The 17912-nt window shown below is 37.1% G+C and overlaps 1 protein-coding gene across 1 annotated transcript in view; it reads left to right on the forward strand.

Moving 5' to 3' along the window:
- The first annotated feature begins 257 nt into the window (after positions 1-257).
- Positions 258-17912, forward strand: part of ZMAT1 (zinc finger matrin-type 1) — a 34663-nt gene continuing 17008 nt past the window's right edge. The window contains exons 1-2 of the mRNA XM_027099842.1: positions 258-583; positions 14740-14846. Of these exons, the coding sequence (XP_026955643.1) occupies positions 292-583; positions 14740-14846 (399 nt within the window). The 5' untranslated portion in view covers positions 258-291. The remainder of the gene's footprint in view (positions 584-14739; positions 14847-17912) is intronic.

Here is a 17912-nt window from a genome sequence, read left to right on the forward strand (position 1 = left end):
CGGAAGAAGCTTCATTGTGTGAGGCCCACGTGCCTTTACATCCCGCGCTTTTTGCCCTTTGCCCTTGGTCACCGTTGCTTCCCCTCCAAAGGGAGGCGGGTGACGCCGAGCCGTGGGGGGAGGGGAGGGGTGGCCCGCGGATCTGAAGCGTTCCTATTGGTGGAGAGAAGGAGTGAGAACGAGGCTTGAGCCAGAGAGAGAAGAGGGGCAAGGGGCGGGGCTAAGAAGGAGGCGGAGACAAAGGAACTTAACTGGAAAGAGACGAAGTGCAATTGTCCGCGCCTCGCTGCGATGGCGGCGGCGCGAAGCACAGCCACACCGCTGGCGGCGGAGTCTTCCCCTCAGGAAGCTACCGTCTCTGCCGCCTCCTCCTCCTCCTACACCGCCTGCGCGGCGGCGGCGGCGGCGGCGGCGGCGGCGGCGGCAGCGGTTGTGACTGTCTCCTCCGCCACCTCCACCCCTGCCTGCTCGCCTGCCGGTGGCTGCGGCGACGGCGGCGGCGGCTTTGGCGGCTCCACTATGGCGGCGGCGGGGAGGGGGGACAGTAGTTTTAAAGTAGACACCCGCCCTTGCCTCAGAGAAGGTGAGTTCCCGTCCCGGGGTGTGGGGGCGGCCCCGTCTCCTTCGCTGCCTCAGTTCAGTCAGTCCGAGATCGGACTGGGCGCGGTTCGTTAGCGCCCCACCCCCCACCTGCTGTGGCGCAGTAAAGGCCAACCTCACCCCGTCCCGCCCCGCCCCGCCGTTGTAGCCCCGAATGTGCCAGACGGACGTAGCAGAGAAGGGCTTCCCTACCTCCCCCTGCCCCGAGAGGGATGGCCCCCAGGAAAAGGAACTGCAGGTATTCACAAGGCAGGAGTTCGAAGGGAAAAAAATACCACATAATTTCTCTCCCAGTCAGGGCGCTTTAGTATTCTCTGTAGGAAGCTGAGGTGTGATTTGATGAAAGCAGAGGAGGCAAGGTAGAAAAGTGCAGTGGAACTAGAAGGTCAGGGTAAGGGAAGGGGGACTGACGGAGAGAAGGGGCAGAGATGAGAGAGCAAAGGCCAAAGAAACGAGAGGGAGGAAATCTCCCTTTAGGGAAATTCAGCATCTCGCAGTGTAGAAACTTGCAGTAGTATACGTGAGGAGAGACAACATTAGACATTTGGGGAGGTTAGAGTGTATATTGAGCTTTAAGGTAGGATCGGTTGGATTTTAGGATCGTAGGGTCTGGTGGAGGGGGTTGTACTGAGGAAAGAAGAGAGGGAGAAGCACAGATTTCAGAATTTTCTTTGGCTATTTGAGGGTGTGACCTTATAAAGCAAGGTTTTCATGCCCATCTTTTAGGTGGTTTTGGTTTTAATAAGTGCTTTTGTACCTACCAACAGGTATTACTCCTAACATAAAAAGATATTTCTTGACTATTTCAGTAGAAGTGGTATTTAGTTCACACAAAGTATATTATATACTTGTAAACAGCCTACTAACAGCAAACTGTAAAATTTGCCATTGAAATGTGTTTTAAAGCAGTATTGGAAATGCTTCTTAGGTGGTTGAGACCAAGTCCACCGCAGAAGATCTCAGTAAAGCATTTTGCCATAGTAAAGTTCATAATTAATTTCCAGTATATTCTGTGTCACTGTATGCTGCTAATTTGCCTCCAAAGTGAAAGACCGTGGACGCCAAAATAGAGTAAAATAATGTAAGTTACTTTTTCTTAGGAGGACACTGCATTAAAATTATCCCATAAAAATAATTTTCTCTTCACATTCTTAAATTATATATCCCATAACCTTTGACTCCTTTCACTTTGGAGGAATGGCAAAGCAGTAAAAAAAAATCCCTTACAATATTTGTCATATGCACATTACATAAATGGCACTTACTAAATATGGAAGTTAGAAATACACTGTAACATGATTTTTTTTAATTTATTAACTCTCTTACTGAAAGCAACTTTTGAAAGACTATTTAGTGCATTCAGTCAGGCTGCATTTGTACAGTTGTTCTGGGATGAAAGTATGAAATCTCCTGGATTTTTTGTTTTTATACCAAAGTTTCTGTAACCAACAGGAAGGAGAGAACAGTTTTTCAGGGGTGAAGATCACAATTCAGTTTGGCTCTCATGGCCTTTTCACAGTAAGGTTTAGGACCAGCATCTTATGGAAAAATGCCTTTTTGCCTGGCTCTGTGACTGGCTTAGTTGCATTATCTTTGATATGCAAGTATTAATGGCTTTAATAGATATAAATTCAGAAAGTAGCAGCAATACCCTGTGTGTACTACTGCTAGCTGGTAAAAATGAGGAGAGCCCTTGAATAGGGGTCTGGTGTAGTGAATCTAGCTTCTGTTGTTAGTTTATCCGCTAGATTTTTCTGACCCTGACAGATTCCAAGCTTCCTGGATTTGGGTCTTGACATTTTTGAAATAGAGGTAATGGAGTAGCCAAACTCGAGGTTGATTTCAGACCTGAAAGCATGAACCATGATTCTGCAGTGCTGCATTGATAATCTTTCGATGGCATTTCCATGGCTGTGCACTGGAACAGTGATTCATAAGCCATAGAAACCTTCATCGAGAGTTATGACCTGACATTCAGTGAGTAATGAAATCTGTGTTGTAAGTGTTGAGACAATTTACTAGGATATGAGAAACCAAATATAATTGCTACCTAAAAATTATCTCTTACCATTTCATTTTGGGTAAATATCCTTCATTAACTGTTCAGTCCAAACCAAAACTCTTAAATTTTCATCTAACAAATTATGCATATTTGATATAGTACACTGTCCAAAACACTATTAGGTCTCAAAATATTTTTGTTTAGATATTTATAAATGCCATAAATGGTTACCAATTATGATAGTGGCTAAAAGAGAAGAGAGAAAAATGTTTCTTGGTGGTGTGCCAATGTCTTTTGCTTGTTTATTTTTTTAAGTCCTAGTTAGGAGATGGCTCTAACAGGTGGCAAAGAATTGTCAAGATTCAGATTATTACAAATCCACTCCAGATAGGACCATTAAAAGTTGTTTGATAAAGCATTTGCTGATCCATTTTCAACTGTAGTCAGCATTCCGGAGGATTTCATCTGTCTTGGGGTTGGTAATGAGCAAATATCAGTGGAGATTAGAGATTGCCAAGCAGGGAAGATTAGAAACTCTGAAAGGTTACAAGTGGGAAATTGGGCAATCAACATAAAAACAATCAACAAATAAAAGAAATGCCAAGTGAACACACATGAAAAAAGCACATACCTACCCCAAATTCATGGCAAGTGGAGTCATGAGAGTTTGAGGGACCCTTCATATTTCATTCAGTGAAGTTTTTCAAAAATGTTTAATGGCTCAAAACTGAATTTTCATCCAGTATTGATGTTGCCATGTGATCATAGTAAAAATCAAAACAAAAATAAACAAAAACCCTCTTGTTTATTTTCCTCTTCCTTTTAAGAAAAAGAAATTATTAAATGGATTCTCTTTTAGATTGGAGGACATGCTGGCATTTAATTTAGTTAATGATCTGTTTGCACAGCCATTACCTAACAAGACTTTCCTTTGTCTTGATGTTATTCAGTAAGTTCAAGTGCAGCATAAGAAAACCTAGTTAATAGCCTTTCCTTCATTTGTTCAGGAATCATTTATTGAACACCTGTGTGTGTGTGCGCGTGCACAGGCTCACATGCACCTGTGCCAGGCACTTGGTTCAGTGCCCAGAATATACAGGCGCACTAGACACAGCTATATTATAGAGCCCAATAGTAGTGCTTGATAGTAAAATTATAAAATAAAAAAATAATTGGGGAAAAAGCAGTTTTAAGGGTAACTAGCCAGACTCCTAAACTATCAAGGCTCCACCATCATTTATTGTAAATCTGTACTTTGCCCATGGTGTTTCAAATACTATAGGCACACTAAAACACATTATATTATATATCTAATGTTAGTACTAAGGAAGAATAATTAACCAACTGTTAGAATTACTTTTTTTTCCAGACTGAAGCAATTTATTTAACACTTGAAGTTGTTGGCATATTTAACAATCATCAGAGTGTAATACTGATAAAGCATTATATGGGTTAATTTATAAAATATATTCTTAGCAGTTATCTAATAAACAACATTTGTCATTGATTGAGTACCTACTGGCATAATTGCTTTGCTTTCCAAATTGAGACAATCTTCCAGTGTCACATAAAGTATTTTAAACTACTATGAAACATACATTCATTCGCTCATAAACTGAAGATTTTATAAAAAGGGCAAAATAATTAAAATTTTAAAATCAAAATCATAGGTTTTATTTTTCATTGTATTTTATTTTTACAAGAGATAAACTGACACCAAGCATTGTAAATGGATAACCACAACAAAAGCAACAATGATTGCAATTACCAAACACGAAACATACTCATACTATTTCATAATATTGCCATTCAGTCCAGTAATCCTCCACTGTAACAGCTCCTTACTTTGCAGTGAAAATTGATTTCTATATTTTTTGCCTCTGAGTCCCTGTGGGATTTTTCTTTTATTCAAACAAAAGGTCACAAAAATTATAATCATCCTCATCAGTTCACTGAGTCCCATGTAATTAATTTTTTTTATCTTGATCTTTTGTTAGCACTTTTATGAATTCACCAGTTTTCCATTAGAGTTTTGAAAATGCTTATTCATTCAGTTCAGCAGTATACTCAGTTACCAGAAACCTGTACTTGTCAGAGTCTTTTCCATGAACACCTTGAAGATGAAACACTTTTATAGGAACATTTTTGTGAAAGCATCAGAGTACACCCAGAACTGTCTGTAAATGACAAAAGACGTAAAAATGACCACGGTTAAAGATTTGATGAAAGTTCATATTAATGCAATTGACAAGGATATTTAGTTATTTCTGAAATATACATTTTAAAGTAATAACTAGAATTATGACATATAACATTATACCAGAACATATAAGATTTTTAGAAATTTCATGTAGTCTGAAACATTTATATTAATGTATTTCCATACAAATAACCCAAAGGAAGTTTAGTATTAGTTGTTTTTCTTTGTTTTTTTTATACTGCAGGTTCTTATTAGTCATCAATTTTATACACATCAGTGTATACATGTCAATCACAATCACCCAATTCACACAACCATCCCCACCCCACCATGGTTTTCCCCCCTTGGTGTCCACACGTCTGTTCTCTACATCTGTGTCTGAACTTCTGCCCTGCAAACTGGTTCATCTGTACCATTTTCACATACATGCGTTAATATACAATATTTGTTTTTCTGACTTACTTCACTCTGTATGACAGTCGCTAGGTCCATCCACATCTCAACAAATGACTCAGTTTCGTTCTTTTTTATGGCTGAGAAATATTCCATTGTATATATGTACCACAACTTCTTTATCTGTTCGTCTGTCGATGGGCATTTAGGTTGCTTCCATGACCTGGCTATTGTAAATAGTGCTGCAGTGAACATTTTGGTACATGACTCTTTTTGAATTATGGTTTTCTCAGGGTATATGCTCAGTAGTAGGATTCCTGGGTCGTATGGTAGTTATATTTTTAGTTTTTTAAGGAACCTCCATACTGTTCTCCATAGTGGCTGTATGAATTTACACTCCCACCAAAGTGCAAGAGGGTTCCCTTTTCTCCACACCCTCTCCAGCATTTATTGTTTGTACATTTTTTAATGATGGACATTCTGACCAGTCTGAGATGATATCTCATTGTAGTTTTGATTTGCATTTCTCTAATGATTAATGATGATGAGCATTCTTTCATGTGTTTGTTGGCAATCTGTATATCTTCTTTGAAGAAATGTCTATTTAGGTCTTCTGCCCATTTTTGGACTGGGTTGTTTGATTTTTTGATATTGAGCTGCATGAGCTGCTTGTAAATTTTGGAGATTAATCCTTTGTCAGTTGCTTCATTTGCAAATATTTTCTCTCATTCTGACAGTTGTCTTTTCATCTTCTTAATGGTTTCCTTTGCTGTGCAAAAGCTTTTAAGTTTCATTAGCTCCAATTTGTTTATTTTTGTTTTTATTTTCATTTCTCTAGGACGTGGGTCAAAAAGGATCTTGCTGTGATTTATGTCATAGAGTGTTCTGCCTATGTTTTCCTCTAAGAGTTTGATAGTCTCTGGCCTTACATTTAGATCTTTAATCCATTTTGAGTTTATTTTTGTGTATGGTGTTAGGGAGTGTTCTAATTTCATTCTTTTACATGTAGCTGCCCAGTTTTCCCAGCCCCACTTGTGGAAGAGGCTGTCTTTTCTCCACTGTATATTCTTGCCTCCTTTATCAAAGATAAGGTGACCATATGTGCGTGGGTTTACCTCTGGGCTTTCTATCCTGTTCCTTTGATCTATATTTCTGTTTCTGTGCCAGTACCATACTGTCTTGATTACTGTAGCTTTGTAGAATAGTCTGAAGTCAGGGAGCCTGATTCCTCCAGCCTGGTTTTTCTTTCTCAAGATTGCTTTGGCTATTCTGGGTCTTTTATGTTTCCATACAAATTGTGAAATTTTTTGTTCTAGTTCTGTGAAAAATGCCAGTGATAGTTTGATAGGGATTGCATTGAATCTGTAGATTTCTTTGGGTAGTAGAGTCATTTTCATAATGTTGATTTTTCCAATCCAAGAACATGGTATATCTCTCCATCTATTTATATCAACTTTAATTTTTTTCATCAGTGTCTTATAATTTTCTGCATACAGGTCTTTTGTCTCCTTAGGTAGCTTTATTCCTAGATATTTTATTCTTTCTGTTGCAGTGGTAAATGGGAGTGTTTTCTTAATTTCTCTTTAAGATTTTTCATCATTAGTGTATAGGAATGCAGAGATTTCTGTGCATTAATTTTCTATCCTAGTACTTAACCAAATTAATTGATTAGCTCTCAGAGTTTTCTGGTAGCATCTTTAGGATTCTCTATTTATAGTATCATGTCATCTGCAAACAGTGACAGCTTTACTTCTTTTGCAATTTGGATTCCTTTTATTTCCTTTTCTTCTCTGATTGCTGTGGCTAAAACTTCCAAAACTATGTTGAATAAGAGTGGTGAGAGTGGGCAACCTTTTCTTGTTGCTGATCTTAGTGGAAATGCTTTCAGTTTTTCAGCACTGAGGACGATGTTGGCTGTGGGTTTGTCATATATGGCCTTTATTATGTTGAGAAATGTTCCCACTATGCCAACTTTCTGGAGGGTTTTTATCATAAATGGGTGTTGAATTATGTCAAAAGTTTTCTCTGCATCGATTGAGAGGATCATATGGTTTTTCTCCTTCAATTTGTTAATATGGTGTATCACGTTGATTGATTTGCGTATATTGACGAATCCTTGCATTCTTGAGATAAACCCCAGTTGATCATGGTGTATGATCCTTTTAATGTGCTGTTGGATTCTGTTTGCTAGTATTCTGTTGAGGATTTTTGCATCTATGTTCATCAGTGATATTGGCCTATGGTTTTCTTTCTTTTTGACATCTTTGTCTGGTTTTGGTATCACAGTGATGGTGGCCTCATAGAATGAGTTTGGGAGTGTTCCTCCCTCTGCTATATTTTGGAAGAGTTTGAGAAGGATAGGTGTTAGCTCTTTTCTAAATGTTTGATAGAATTTGCCTGTGAAGCCATCTGGTCTTGGGCTTTTTTTGTTGGAAGATTTTTTTTTTTTTTTTTTTTTTTGCAGTATGTGGGCCTCTCACTCTTGTGGCCTCTCCCGTTGCGGAGCACAGGCTCCGGACGCGCAGGCTTAGTGGCCGTGGCTCATGGGCCTAGCCACTTCGCGGCATGTGGGATTTTCCTGGACTGGGGCACGAACCCATGTCCCCTGCATCGGCAGGCGGACTCTCAACCACTGTGCCACCAGGGAAGCCCCTGTTGGAAGATTTTTAATCACAGTTTCAATTTCAGTGCTTGTGATTGGTCTGTTCATATTTTCTATTTCTTCCTCGTTCAGTCTCGGAAGGTTGTGCATTTCAAAGAATTTATCCATTTCTTCCAGGATGTCCATTTTATTGGCATATAGTTGCTTGTAGTAATCTCGCATGATCCTTTGTATTTCTGCAGTGTCAGTTGTTACTTCTCCTTTTTCATTTCTAATTCTATTGATTTGAGTCTTCTCCCTTTTTCTCTTGATAAGTGTGGCTGATGGTTTATCCACTTTTTTATCTCCTCAAAGAACTGGCTTTTAGTTTTATTGATCTTTGCTATCGTTTCCTTCATTTCTTTTTTAATCTATTTCTGATCTGATCTTTATGATTTCTTTCCTTCTGGTAACTTTGGGGTTTTTTTGTTCTACTTTCTCTAATTGCTTTAGGTGTAAGGTTAGGTTTTTTATTTGAGATGTTTCTTGTTTCTTAAAGTAGGATTGTATTGCTATAAACTTCCCTCTTAGAACTGCTTTTGCTGCATCCCATAGGTTTTGGGTCGTCGTGTTTTCATTGTCATTTGTTTCTAGGTATTGTTTGATTTCCTCTTTGATATCTTCAGTGATCTCTTGTTTATTAAGTAGTGTGTTGTTTAGCCTCCATGTGTTTGTTTTTCTTACAGATTTTTTCCTGAAATTGATATCTAGTTTCATACCGTTGTGGTTGGAAAAGGTACTTGATACAATTTCAATTTTCCTAAATTTATCAAGGCTTGCTTTGTGACCCAAGATATGACCTGTCCTGTAGAATGTTCCATGAGCACTTGAGAAGAATGTGTATTCTGTTGTTTTGGGATGGAATGTCCTATAAATATCAATTAAGTCCATCTTGTTTAATGTATCATTTAAAGCTTGTGTTTCCTTATTTATTTTCATTTTGGATGATCTGTCCATTGGTGAAAGAGGGGTGTTAAAGTCCCCTATTATGATTGTGTTACTGTCGATTTCCCCTTTTACAGCTGTTAGTATTTGCCTTATGTTTTGAGGTGCTCCTATGTAGGGTGCATAAATATTTACAATTGTTATATCTTCTTCTTAGATTGATCCCTTGATCATAATGTAGTGTACTTCTTTGTCTCTTGTAATAGTCTTTGTTTTAAAGTCTATTTTGTCTAATTTGAGAATTGCTACTCCAGATTTCTTTTGATTTCCATTTGCATGGAATATCCTTTTCCATCCCCTCACTTTCAGTCTGTATGTGTCCCTAGGTCTGAAGTGGGTCACTTTTAGACAGCATATATATGGGTCTTGTTTTTGTATCCATTCAGCCAATCTATGTCTTTTGGTGGCAGCATTTAATCTATTTACATTTAAGGTAATTAGTGATATGTAAGTTCCTATTACCACCTTCTTAATTGTTTTGTGTTTATTATTGTAGGTCTTTTCCTTCTGTTTTGTTTCCTGCCTAGAGGAGTTCCTTTAGCATTTGTTGTAAAGCTGGTTTGGTGGTGCTGAATTCTGTTAGCTTTTGCTTGTCTGTAAAGGTTTTAATTTCTCAGTCATTCTGATGAGATCCTTGCTGGGTAGAGTAATCTTGGTTGTAGGTTTTTCTCCTTCATCACTTTGTATATGTCCTGACTCTCCCTTCTGCCTTGCAGAGTTTCTGCTGAAAGATCAGCTTTTAACTTTTTGGGGATTCCCTTATGTGTTATTTGTTGTTTTTCCCTTGCTGCTTTTTATATTTGTTCTTTGTATTCAATTTCTGATAGTTTGATTAATATGTGTCCTGGTGTGTTACTACTCCTTGGGTTTATCCTGTATGTGATTCTCTGTGCTTCCTGGACTTAATTATCTATTTCCTTTCCCATAATAGGGAAGTTTTCAACTATAATCTCTTCAAATATTTTCTCAGTACCTTTGTTTTCCTCTTCTTCTTCTGGGACCCATATAATTCGAATGTTGGTGCCCTTAATGTTGTCCCAGAGATCTCTGAGACTGTCCTCAATTCTTTTCATTTTTTTTTCTTTATTCTGCTCTGCAGTAGTTATTTCCACTATTTTATCTTCCAGGTCACTTATCCGTGCTTCTGCCTCAGTTATTCTGCTATTGATCCCTTCTAGAGAATTTTTAATTTCATTTATTTTGTTGTTCATCACTGTTTGTTTGCTCTTTAGTTCTTCTAGGTCCTTGTTAAATGTTTCTTTTATATTCTCCATTCTATTTCCGATATTTTGGATCATCTTTGCTATCATTTTTCTGAATTCCTTTTCAGGTAGACTGCCTATTTCCTCTTCATTTGTTAGGTCTGGTGGGTTTTTACCTTGCTCCTTCATCTGCTGTGTGTTTCTCTGTCTTTTCATTTTGCTTAACTTACTGTGTTTGGGGTGTCCTTTTCGTAGGCTGCAGGTCGTAGTTTCCATTGTTTTTGGTATCTGTCCCCAGTGGCTAATGTTGACTCAGTGGGTTGTGTAGGCTTCCTGGTGGAGGGGACTCGTGCCTGTGTTCTGGTGGATGAGGCTGGATCTTCTCTGTCTGGTGGGCAGTTCCACATCTGGTGGTGTGTTTTGGGGTGTCTGTGGCCTTATTATGATTTTAGGCAGCTTCTGTGCTAATGGATGGGGTTGTGTTCGTGTCTTGCTAGTTGTTTGGCACAGGTTGTCCAGCACTGTAGCTTGCTAGTCATTGAATGGAGCTGGGTTTTTTCGTTGAGATGGAGATCTCTGGGAGATTTTTGCCGTTTGATATTATGTGAAGCTGGGAGGTCTCTTTTGGACCAGTGTCTTGAACTTGGCTCTCCCACCTCAGTGGCCCAGCGCTGATGCCTGGCTGGAGCACCAAGAGCCTGTCCTCCACGCAGCTCAGAATAAAAGGGAGAAAAAAAAGAGAGAAAGAAGAAGATATAATAAAATAAAGTAAAATAAATAAAAAATTAAAACCTGAAATAAAATAAATTAAAAAAATAATTATTAAGAAAAAAAATTTTAAGTAATAAAAAAAAAAAGACGGACAGACAGAACCCTAGGGTAAATGGAAAAAGCAAAGCTGTACAGACAATAATCACACACAGAAGCATACACATTAACACTCACAAAAAGAGAAAAAGGGAGAAAAATATACATATCATTGCTCCCAAAGTCCACCTCCTCAATTTGGGATGATTTGTTGTCTATTCAGGTATTCCACAGATGCAGGGTACATCAAGTTGATTGTGGAGATTTAATGCGCTGCTCCTGAGGCTGCTGGGAGAGATTTCCCTTTCTCTTCTTTGTTCGCACAGCTCCTGGGGTTCAGGTTTGGATTTGGCCCCGCATCTGTGTGTAGGTCTCCTGAAGGCTTCTGTTCTTCACTCAGACAGGACAGGGTTAAAGGAGCAGCTGATTCGGGGCTCTGGCTCACTCAGGCCGGGGGGGAGGTAGGGGTACAGATGTGGGGTGAGCCTGTGGCGGCAGAGACCCCCGTGACCTTGCACCAGCCTGAGGCGTGCCGTGCGTTCTCCTGGGGAAGTTGTCCCTGGATCACGGGACCCTGGCAGTGGCGGGCTGCACAGGCTCCAGGTAGGGGAGGTGATAGTGACCTGTGCTTGCATACAGGCTTCTTGGTTGCTGCAGTAGCAGCCTTAGCGTCTCATGCTCATCTCCGCACCCCTGTTGATGCACTCTCCTCCGTGGCTCCGAAGCTGCCCCCCCCTTCACCACCTGCAGTCTCTGTCCGGGAAGGACCTTTCTAGTGTTTGGAAAACTTTCCTCCTTCACAGCTCCCTCCCAGTGGTGCAGGTCCCGTGCCTATTCTTTTATCTCTGTTTTTTCTTTTTTCTCTTGCCCTACCCAGGTACGTGGGCAGTTTCTTGCCTTTTGGGAGGTCTGAGGTGTTCTGCCAGCGTTCAGTAGGTGTTCTGTAGGAGTTGTTCCACATGTAGATGTATTTCTGATGTATTTGTGGGGAGGAAGGTGATCTCCGCATCTTACTCTTCCGTCATCTTGAAGCTCCTCTCATATCCCTTTTTAATCACTTCTTTTCCTTTGTTGAATGCAGAATTAAGTCCAAATGCCCTGATGAAGCCAATTATGATTTGGCCTCATTCCAAGCTTTCAATTATTGTCTTTCATATTCTTGTGTATCCCCAGGTACCTTTTCTCCACTCTTTTTATCTGAATTTTATTCATCTTTTAAAGCTTAGTTCAATACCTGTTTACCTCTAGAAAGCTTTTCCCAAACTCCTCAGCAGGAACCCACTGTACCTTATGTCTTATATCACTTATGACATTTTGATCTTGGAATCATAGTTCTTTTTAAAAATAATTAATTAATTAATTTAACTGCACCGGGTCTTAGTTGCGGCACGGGGATCTTTAGTTGTGGCCTGCGGGATCTTCGTTGCTGCACGCAGAATCTTTAGTTGCGGCCTGCAGGATCATCTTTGTGGCATGCAGGATTTTTCAGTTGTGGTATGCGAACTCTTAGTTGCGGAATGTGGGATCCAGTTCCCCCACCAGGGATTGAACCCAGGCCCCTGCATTGGGAGTGTAGAGTCCTCACCACTGGACCACCAGTGAAGTCCCCATGGTTCTTTCTATACACATCTTCCTTACTAAATTATAAATTCCTTGAGATTAGGAGTTATTCACTTGCTGTGTCATTTCCAACATGTGGAACAGTCATGTATTTATAATGGAAAAAAGTCAAGGTAAAACAAAGTTCCGCTCCACCAAATAACACATGTGACAAGTTATTTCGATTTCAGTGAATCCTAATTTCCTAACCTTCAGAATGTGGCAAATATCACTTACCTTGCAGACTTATTTAAAGAACTAAAGGGGTAAGCTATTATCTTGTTTACACATAGAGGGCCTTCAATAAGTGCTCTTTATTTTTTCTTATCTCTTTCCAAAATGTGTACCATAGTACTTTGAAACTAACCTCAGTAAATACCAATAAAGCTAAATGATGTGCAAGACATTGAGGGCCTGAACTTGGGTAGTGTTATGGGGAATTAAAAGGAAGAGATGGATATCAGATAATGTTATAAGCTAGAATTGACATGAAACAGTGATTTTCTGGGGAGCAGAATGGCTGAGATTTTGAGTCTGGAATATTATGCCATTTAATAAAGAAAAACAGACCAAGATCTTGTTTGAGAAAATGAGTCAAAGGCAATAAGTCTAGGCAATACCATTCTAAAGGAAAAGTTGTAGGGGTACCAGTAACTTCATGGACTTCATGGAAATGTATCTGGGTCACCAGTAATGAAAGGCTAGGTTAAAATATTTAGCCTTCATATTTCCCAACTTGAGTGTCAGTGTCAAACTTTGACTATTAGAAGTGGGGAAATCTGGAATTAAAGGTTGATCTAGGAAAGAAATGAGTGTTAAATTTTAGGAATTGTTGAACCTCTAAATTAGTAGTTTCCTTTTGTCTTCTTAATGGAAACTTTTCCTCTGTAACAAGTTATATTGCCACCAAATGATAATATTTACTTATTATTAAAGAATTCAATAGGAAGCTCAATATCTTATCACTATGCTCAGATTGCATATAGTAGTTAATTCTGAAACAAGGCAAGTCCTGAAATACATTTTAGTTAAACTCTCTACCTTGCTGACTTTAAGAGTCAAAGTTAGAGAAATCATATATTTTAAAACAACCTAAAAATAATTCAGAGAGGATACAATATATTATAGGGATAAATTTTTAAGTGTTCATCAACTTGTTTTTGACATGTTCCTGGTTACAGTTATTATTATCTTGAGCATGCAATTTAAGTAAGCATTTTAATCCATACAGTGGTACTGAAAACAAAGCTTAGTTGTAGATATCCAACATAACTTTTAAAATAAATACCTCTAAAGGTTTTTAAATAGAAAGTCCTACATAATTCTTGCAAAAATTGAAAGAAAACAGTTGTACAGAAAATAAAATGTTAAATTTTCTCCCTTTCTTCCTTTTCTAGCCCCGCTTCCCAAAGTTAATCACTTTTAAATTTAATTTATATCTTTCCATATTTTTTATATGTGATGTATATTTAATTTTTGTTAGTGTTGGAAATGGATGTATTGTATTTATTGTTCTACAACTTTTTATCCATTTAATATATCATTGGCCTTTCTCTGTGAAAGTATGTGTGGTATCAGCTTATTCATTTAAATAGCCAAATAGCAAACAAAATTTTGATGTTTTGTGATTTATACCTTATAGATGCACTAATAAATTTGGGGGGAATACATTGAGCTGTTAAGAAGTTTAGATAGAAGTGTGGACCTCAAGTGTAAATTCAGAAAATTTTGGCATGTGTTATTTATTACAGTGAGAAACATTTAGAAATAACACTTCTAGATGTTATTATATGAACATTACTTTATATCTTTGGCGGCTTCTGTGAGACTTGTTTGGCCAGATGAATGTGCTAATGTTCGTACAACAATGGAAAATGTTTGCCTACTATGGGCAAAATTTTTTTGTGGTTCCGTGTGATTTTTAGATAACATTGGAACCATAGCTCCAGATAAGTGACAGTCTTATAACAATGCCTTTTTAAGGATTGTCTACTATAAAACACAAATTCCAAGGCTTGGTTTTTTAATCCTGCTGCTCATTATTGGTGCCCCAAATCAGTCTACGAAGCTCATGAAGTTACTGGTACCCCCATAACTTTTAATTTGGAATGGTATTGCCTAGGCTTATCATGTTAAATAAATAACACTTGCTATATCCTACATTAGAGGCATATTTATTATGCTCATATTAAATTGCATACTCAATAAGCAAAAAGCTTTTACTGTAGCCTCACAAGCACTCAGGTTTGAGGTGGTATATGAAACAATATGTAGTTGAAGAATGAAAATGATACTTCTAAATATTCATTTATGTGATATATAGTCTCATTACCCTTTATTTTATTCATAGATATGACTTGGAAAGAACAGGAAAAGACTGAACTTTTTACAGATAATTTTTGTAATATATGTGGAGTGGTGCTGCAGTTTGAATCACAAAGAATTTCACATTATGAGGTAGGTTAAAAATACTGGGAATAGAATCTAAAATAGGTTTTTAAATATAACAGATAAACTTCATATATTATCTGTTTTTGATTCTTATGAGAATCCTGTGTATTATTTCCCTTTGATGGACGAGGAGCCTGGCTCAGAGAGGGACAGTAACTTACTAGCTTAAGTTTGGAGAATTTGGGTTTAAACTTAGCCTTTTTGACTCCAAAGCATGTTTTCTTTTCTTCACATCATTCTGCCTCCATTTGTATCTATCAAGCCACTATATCCTTCGTGTCCTTGTAGTAAATATAAGGGAAGTTTTATAAAGCTTGTGTAGGAAACAGTTAATGTGAATCAAGGGATATTATTGAACTCCAGAGTTTTCCTTTACAGTAAATGAAGGATAAAAACAAAATGAACTCGTCTTGCACTTAATTTAGCTACATGTTTTTAAGCACAGTACCATAGAATTCTAGAGTTAAAAGAGGAATGTATAATGTTCTTACTTCTTTAGTTTATTGATTAGAAAACTGAAACCCAGAGGGATAGTGATTCTGCATAGCTAATCTTGGCATGACTAAGCTTAAAAATGATTTCTTCTAATTTCATATCCAGTGTTCTTTCCTTTCTTTTAGTGTTGTCTCCCATTTCTACATCATATTATGAACTATTGGATTTATTTTCATATCTGGTATCCGTGTTAACAAAAGTACTAGATACATTTACTTAAAAGAAATATAATGCCAGTTCTACTTTTTTAAACACCTCATCTTGTTTTGCCCATTGCTAATCTTATTGGCAACTATATTTCAGTCCTTATGTTGATTGGGATTCAATTACTGTAATTACAGATAGCGAAATTGTGTTGGCTGTGGATTGAGAGGACGTAGATTCAAGTCTTAACTCCACCATTGTTGTGAAACCCTGGGCAAATCACTTTACCTCTCTGAGCATGTTTCTTGAGCCTGCAAAATGGGGGCGTAAGATCTCTCTTACTATACTTGTGAGAATTAAGTGAAATTAGATATGTGATTGTGCCTAGCATATCCTGGGACCCCAAAGCTCAAAGATTTAGAGTTAATAAAGAGAGACATATAATAAAGGGGCTCTGTGATAACTGTGGTTGGAGCCATTTGAATTTAAATTTGAAAAATCACTTTTATGGGCTTATGAAGTACTATTCAGTGTAGAAAATATACAAAAATATAAGAAAATATGAATCAATCATAATTCTGTTGCTTGTAAGTAAGCATCATTTAATTAACTTCTGTTTATATGATTCCAGTATGCTTTCTAAACACACAGACATATTTTTACAAAAGAGAATTGTATGTTGTTTTGCACTTGCTTTTTCATATAAGAACATATTCTGAACACTTTGTCTTATCATTACATCGTTTTACTTTTCTGTAATAGTTTAATGGCTATAAGGCATTATGTTATGTAATGTTGTAGCATATTTTTAAATTTAAATTTCAGTGCCATCTGTAAGTTTGGTACTTAAGCTTGTTAAATAATCAAATCAAAACTATACATGACTTTCCATATATTTGAAAGCACTTCTGTGCAAATATCCTACTTGAAAAGGGGATTTTTTTTCTCTTTAGTATACAGCTTGGTTAATAGCGTCAGACTATCTCAGCATAGTATTTATTGTTCATGTAAAATAGGACAGTACTGCAGAAGATTTGAATTTTAATGAGGTTGCACTTATTAATATTTCCTTTTGTATTTATACTTACATGTTTAAGAAACCATTCTTTGTTCTTTTGTCATATAGATATTTCTATTTTCTTCTAATACTTTTAAAAGCTTTATTTTTTAGGTTAAAGTGTTTGATCCATCTGGTATTGATTTTCACATATGGAGGGTGGTAACATTATTTTCCATACAGATAAACAGGTATCCCAGCAATATTTATTTAAACAGTCCATCCTTGCCTCACTGATTTGTAGTGGCATCTCTATCATAAGTTAATTTATATATATATTTATAATGTTATTATGTTCTATTGTATTGCTTTGTTTGCCTGTCTCTATAATAATTTCACCTTATTAGTATAGCTTTAAAATATGCCATGATACCTGGTAGGGAAAATTTATATGACAAAAAACTCATTATAAAGTTAAAAGACAAGCCACAGATTGAGTGCTATTTATAACCGATATAACTAACAAAGGATTAGTATCTAGAATATATAAAGAACTATATATCAATTAGAACAAGAAACAACCCAATAGAAAAATGGGAAAGTGTTATAAACAGGCTATAGAAGAGATACTTAACTTCAGAAGTGATCATATGGGAAATGCAAGTTAAAGTGATAATGAACTATCTTATCAAAACCATCATGTTCGCAAAAATTGAAATCTAATAGCACTTAACACTTCAGGAGAATATAGGAAGACAAATCACTCATATATGCTACATTTGGAGTTGTAAACTGCTTCAACATCTTTTTTTAAATTATTTTTTATTGGAATATAGTTGCTTGCTTCAACATCTTTGGAGAGAAATTTTATAATACCTATTAAAGCTGAAAACCCTCATACCTTATAAGCCAAATAGTCCATATCTAGGTGTCTACTTTAAAGAAACTCTTGGACATTATATTAGGAGATATATTTACATATGTTCAGTGCAGAAATGCTTGTGATAGCAAAATAAACAGAAACATAACTGCCTTCAGTAGGTAACTTGATGGGTAGCATATAGAGTGGAATATTATGCAGCATGTAATATGAATGAACTAGAGCTATATGTATCAATATGGGCAAATCTTACATAATATTGAGTTATAAAAAGTTGAAAAGGATATGAATAGACTGATTTCATTTTCATAAAATTAAAAAAATGACAGTAGTACATAATACTGTTTATGGGTACATGCATATCTAGTAAAAGAAGAGAGGCATAGAGGAAATGATATAGACCAACTTTAAGATAGTGGTTACCTATCGGGAGGAGGGGAGGGATTGTTGGCATGAGGAGATAGGACTGTATGTGTAAAATTTCACCTCTTTTGAAAAGGAGATCTGAAACAAATATAGAAAAATGTTAATAATATCTGTTAAAACTGGGCAGTGG

Source organism: Aethalodelphis obliquidens, unplaced genomic scaffold (assembly GCF_003676395.1).
Source record: "Aethalodelphis obliquidens isolate GAN/ISIS:26980383/991018 unplaced genomic scaffold, ASM367639v1 scaffold145, whole genome shotgun sequence".
In the NCBI taxonomy this organism is placed as follows: domain Eukaryota; kingdom Metazoa; phylum Chordata; class Mammalia; order Artiodactyla; family Delphinidae; genus Aethalodelphis; species Aethalodelphis obliquidens.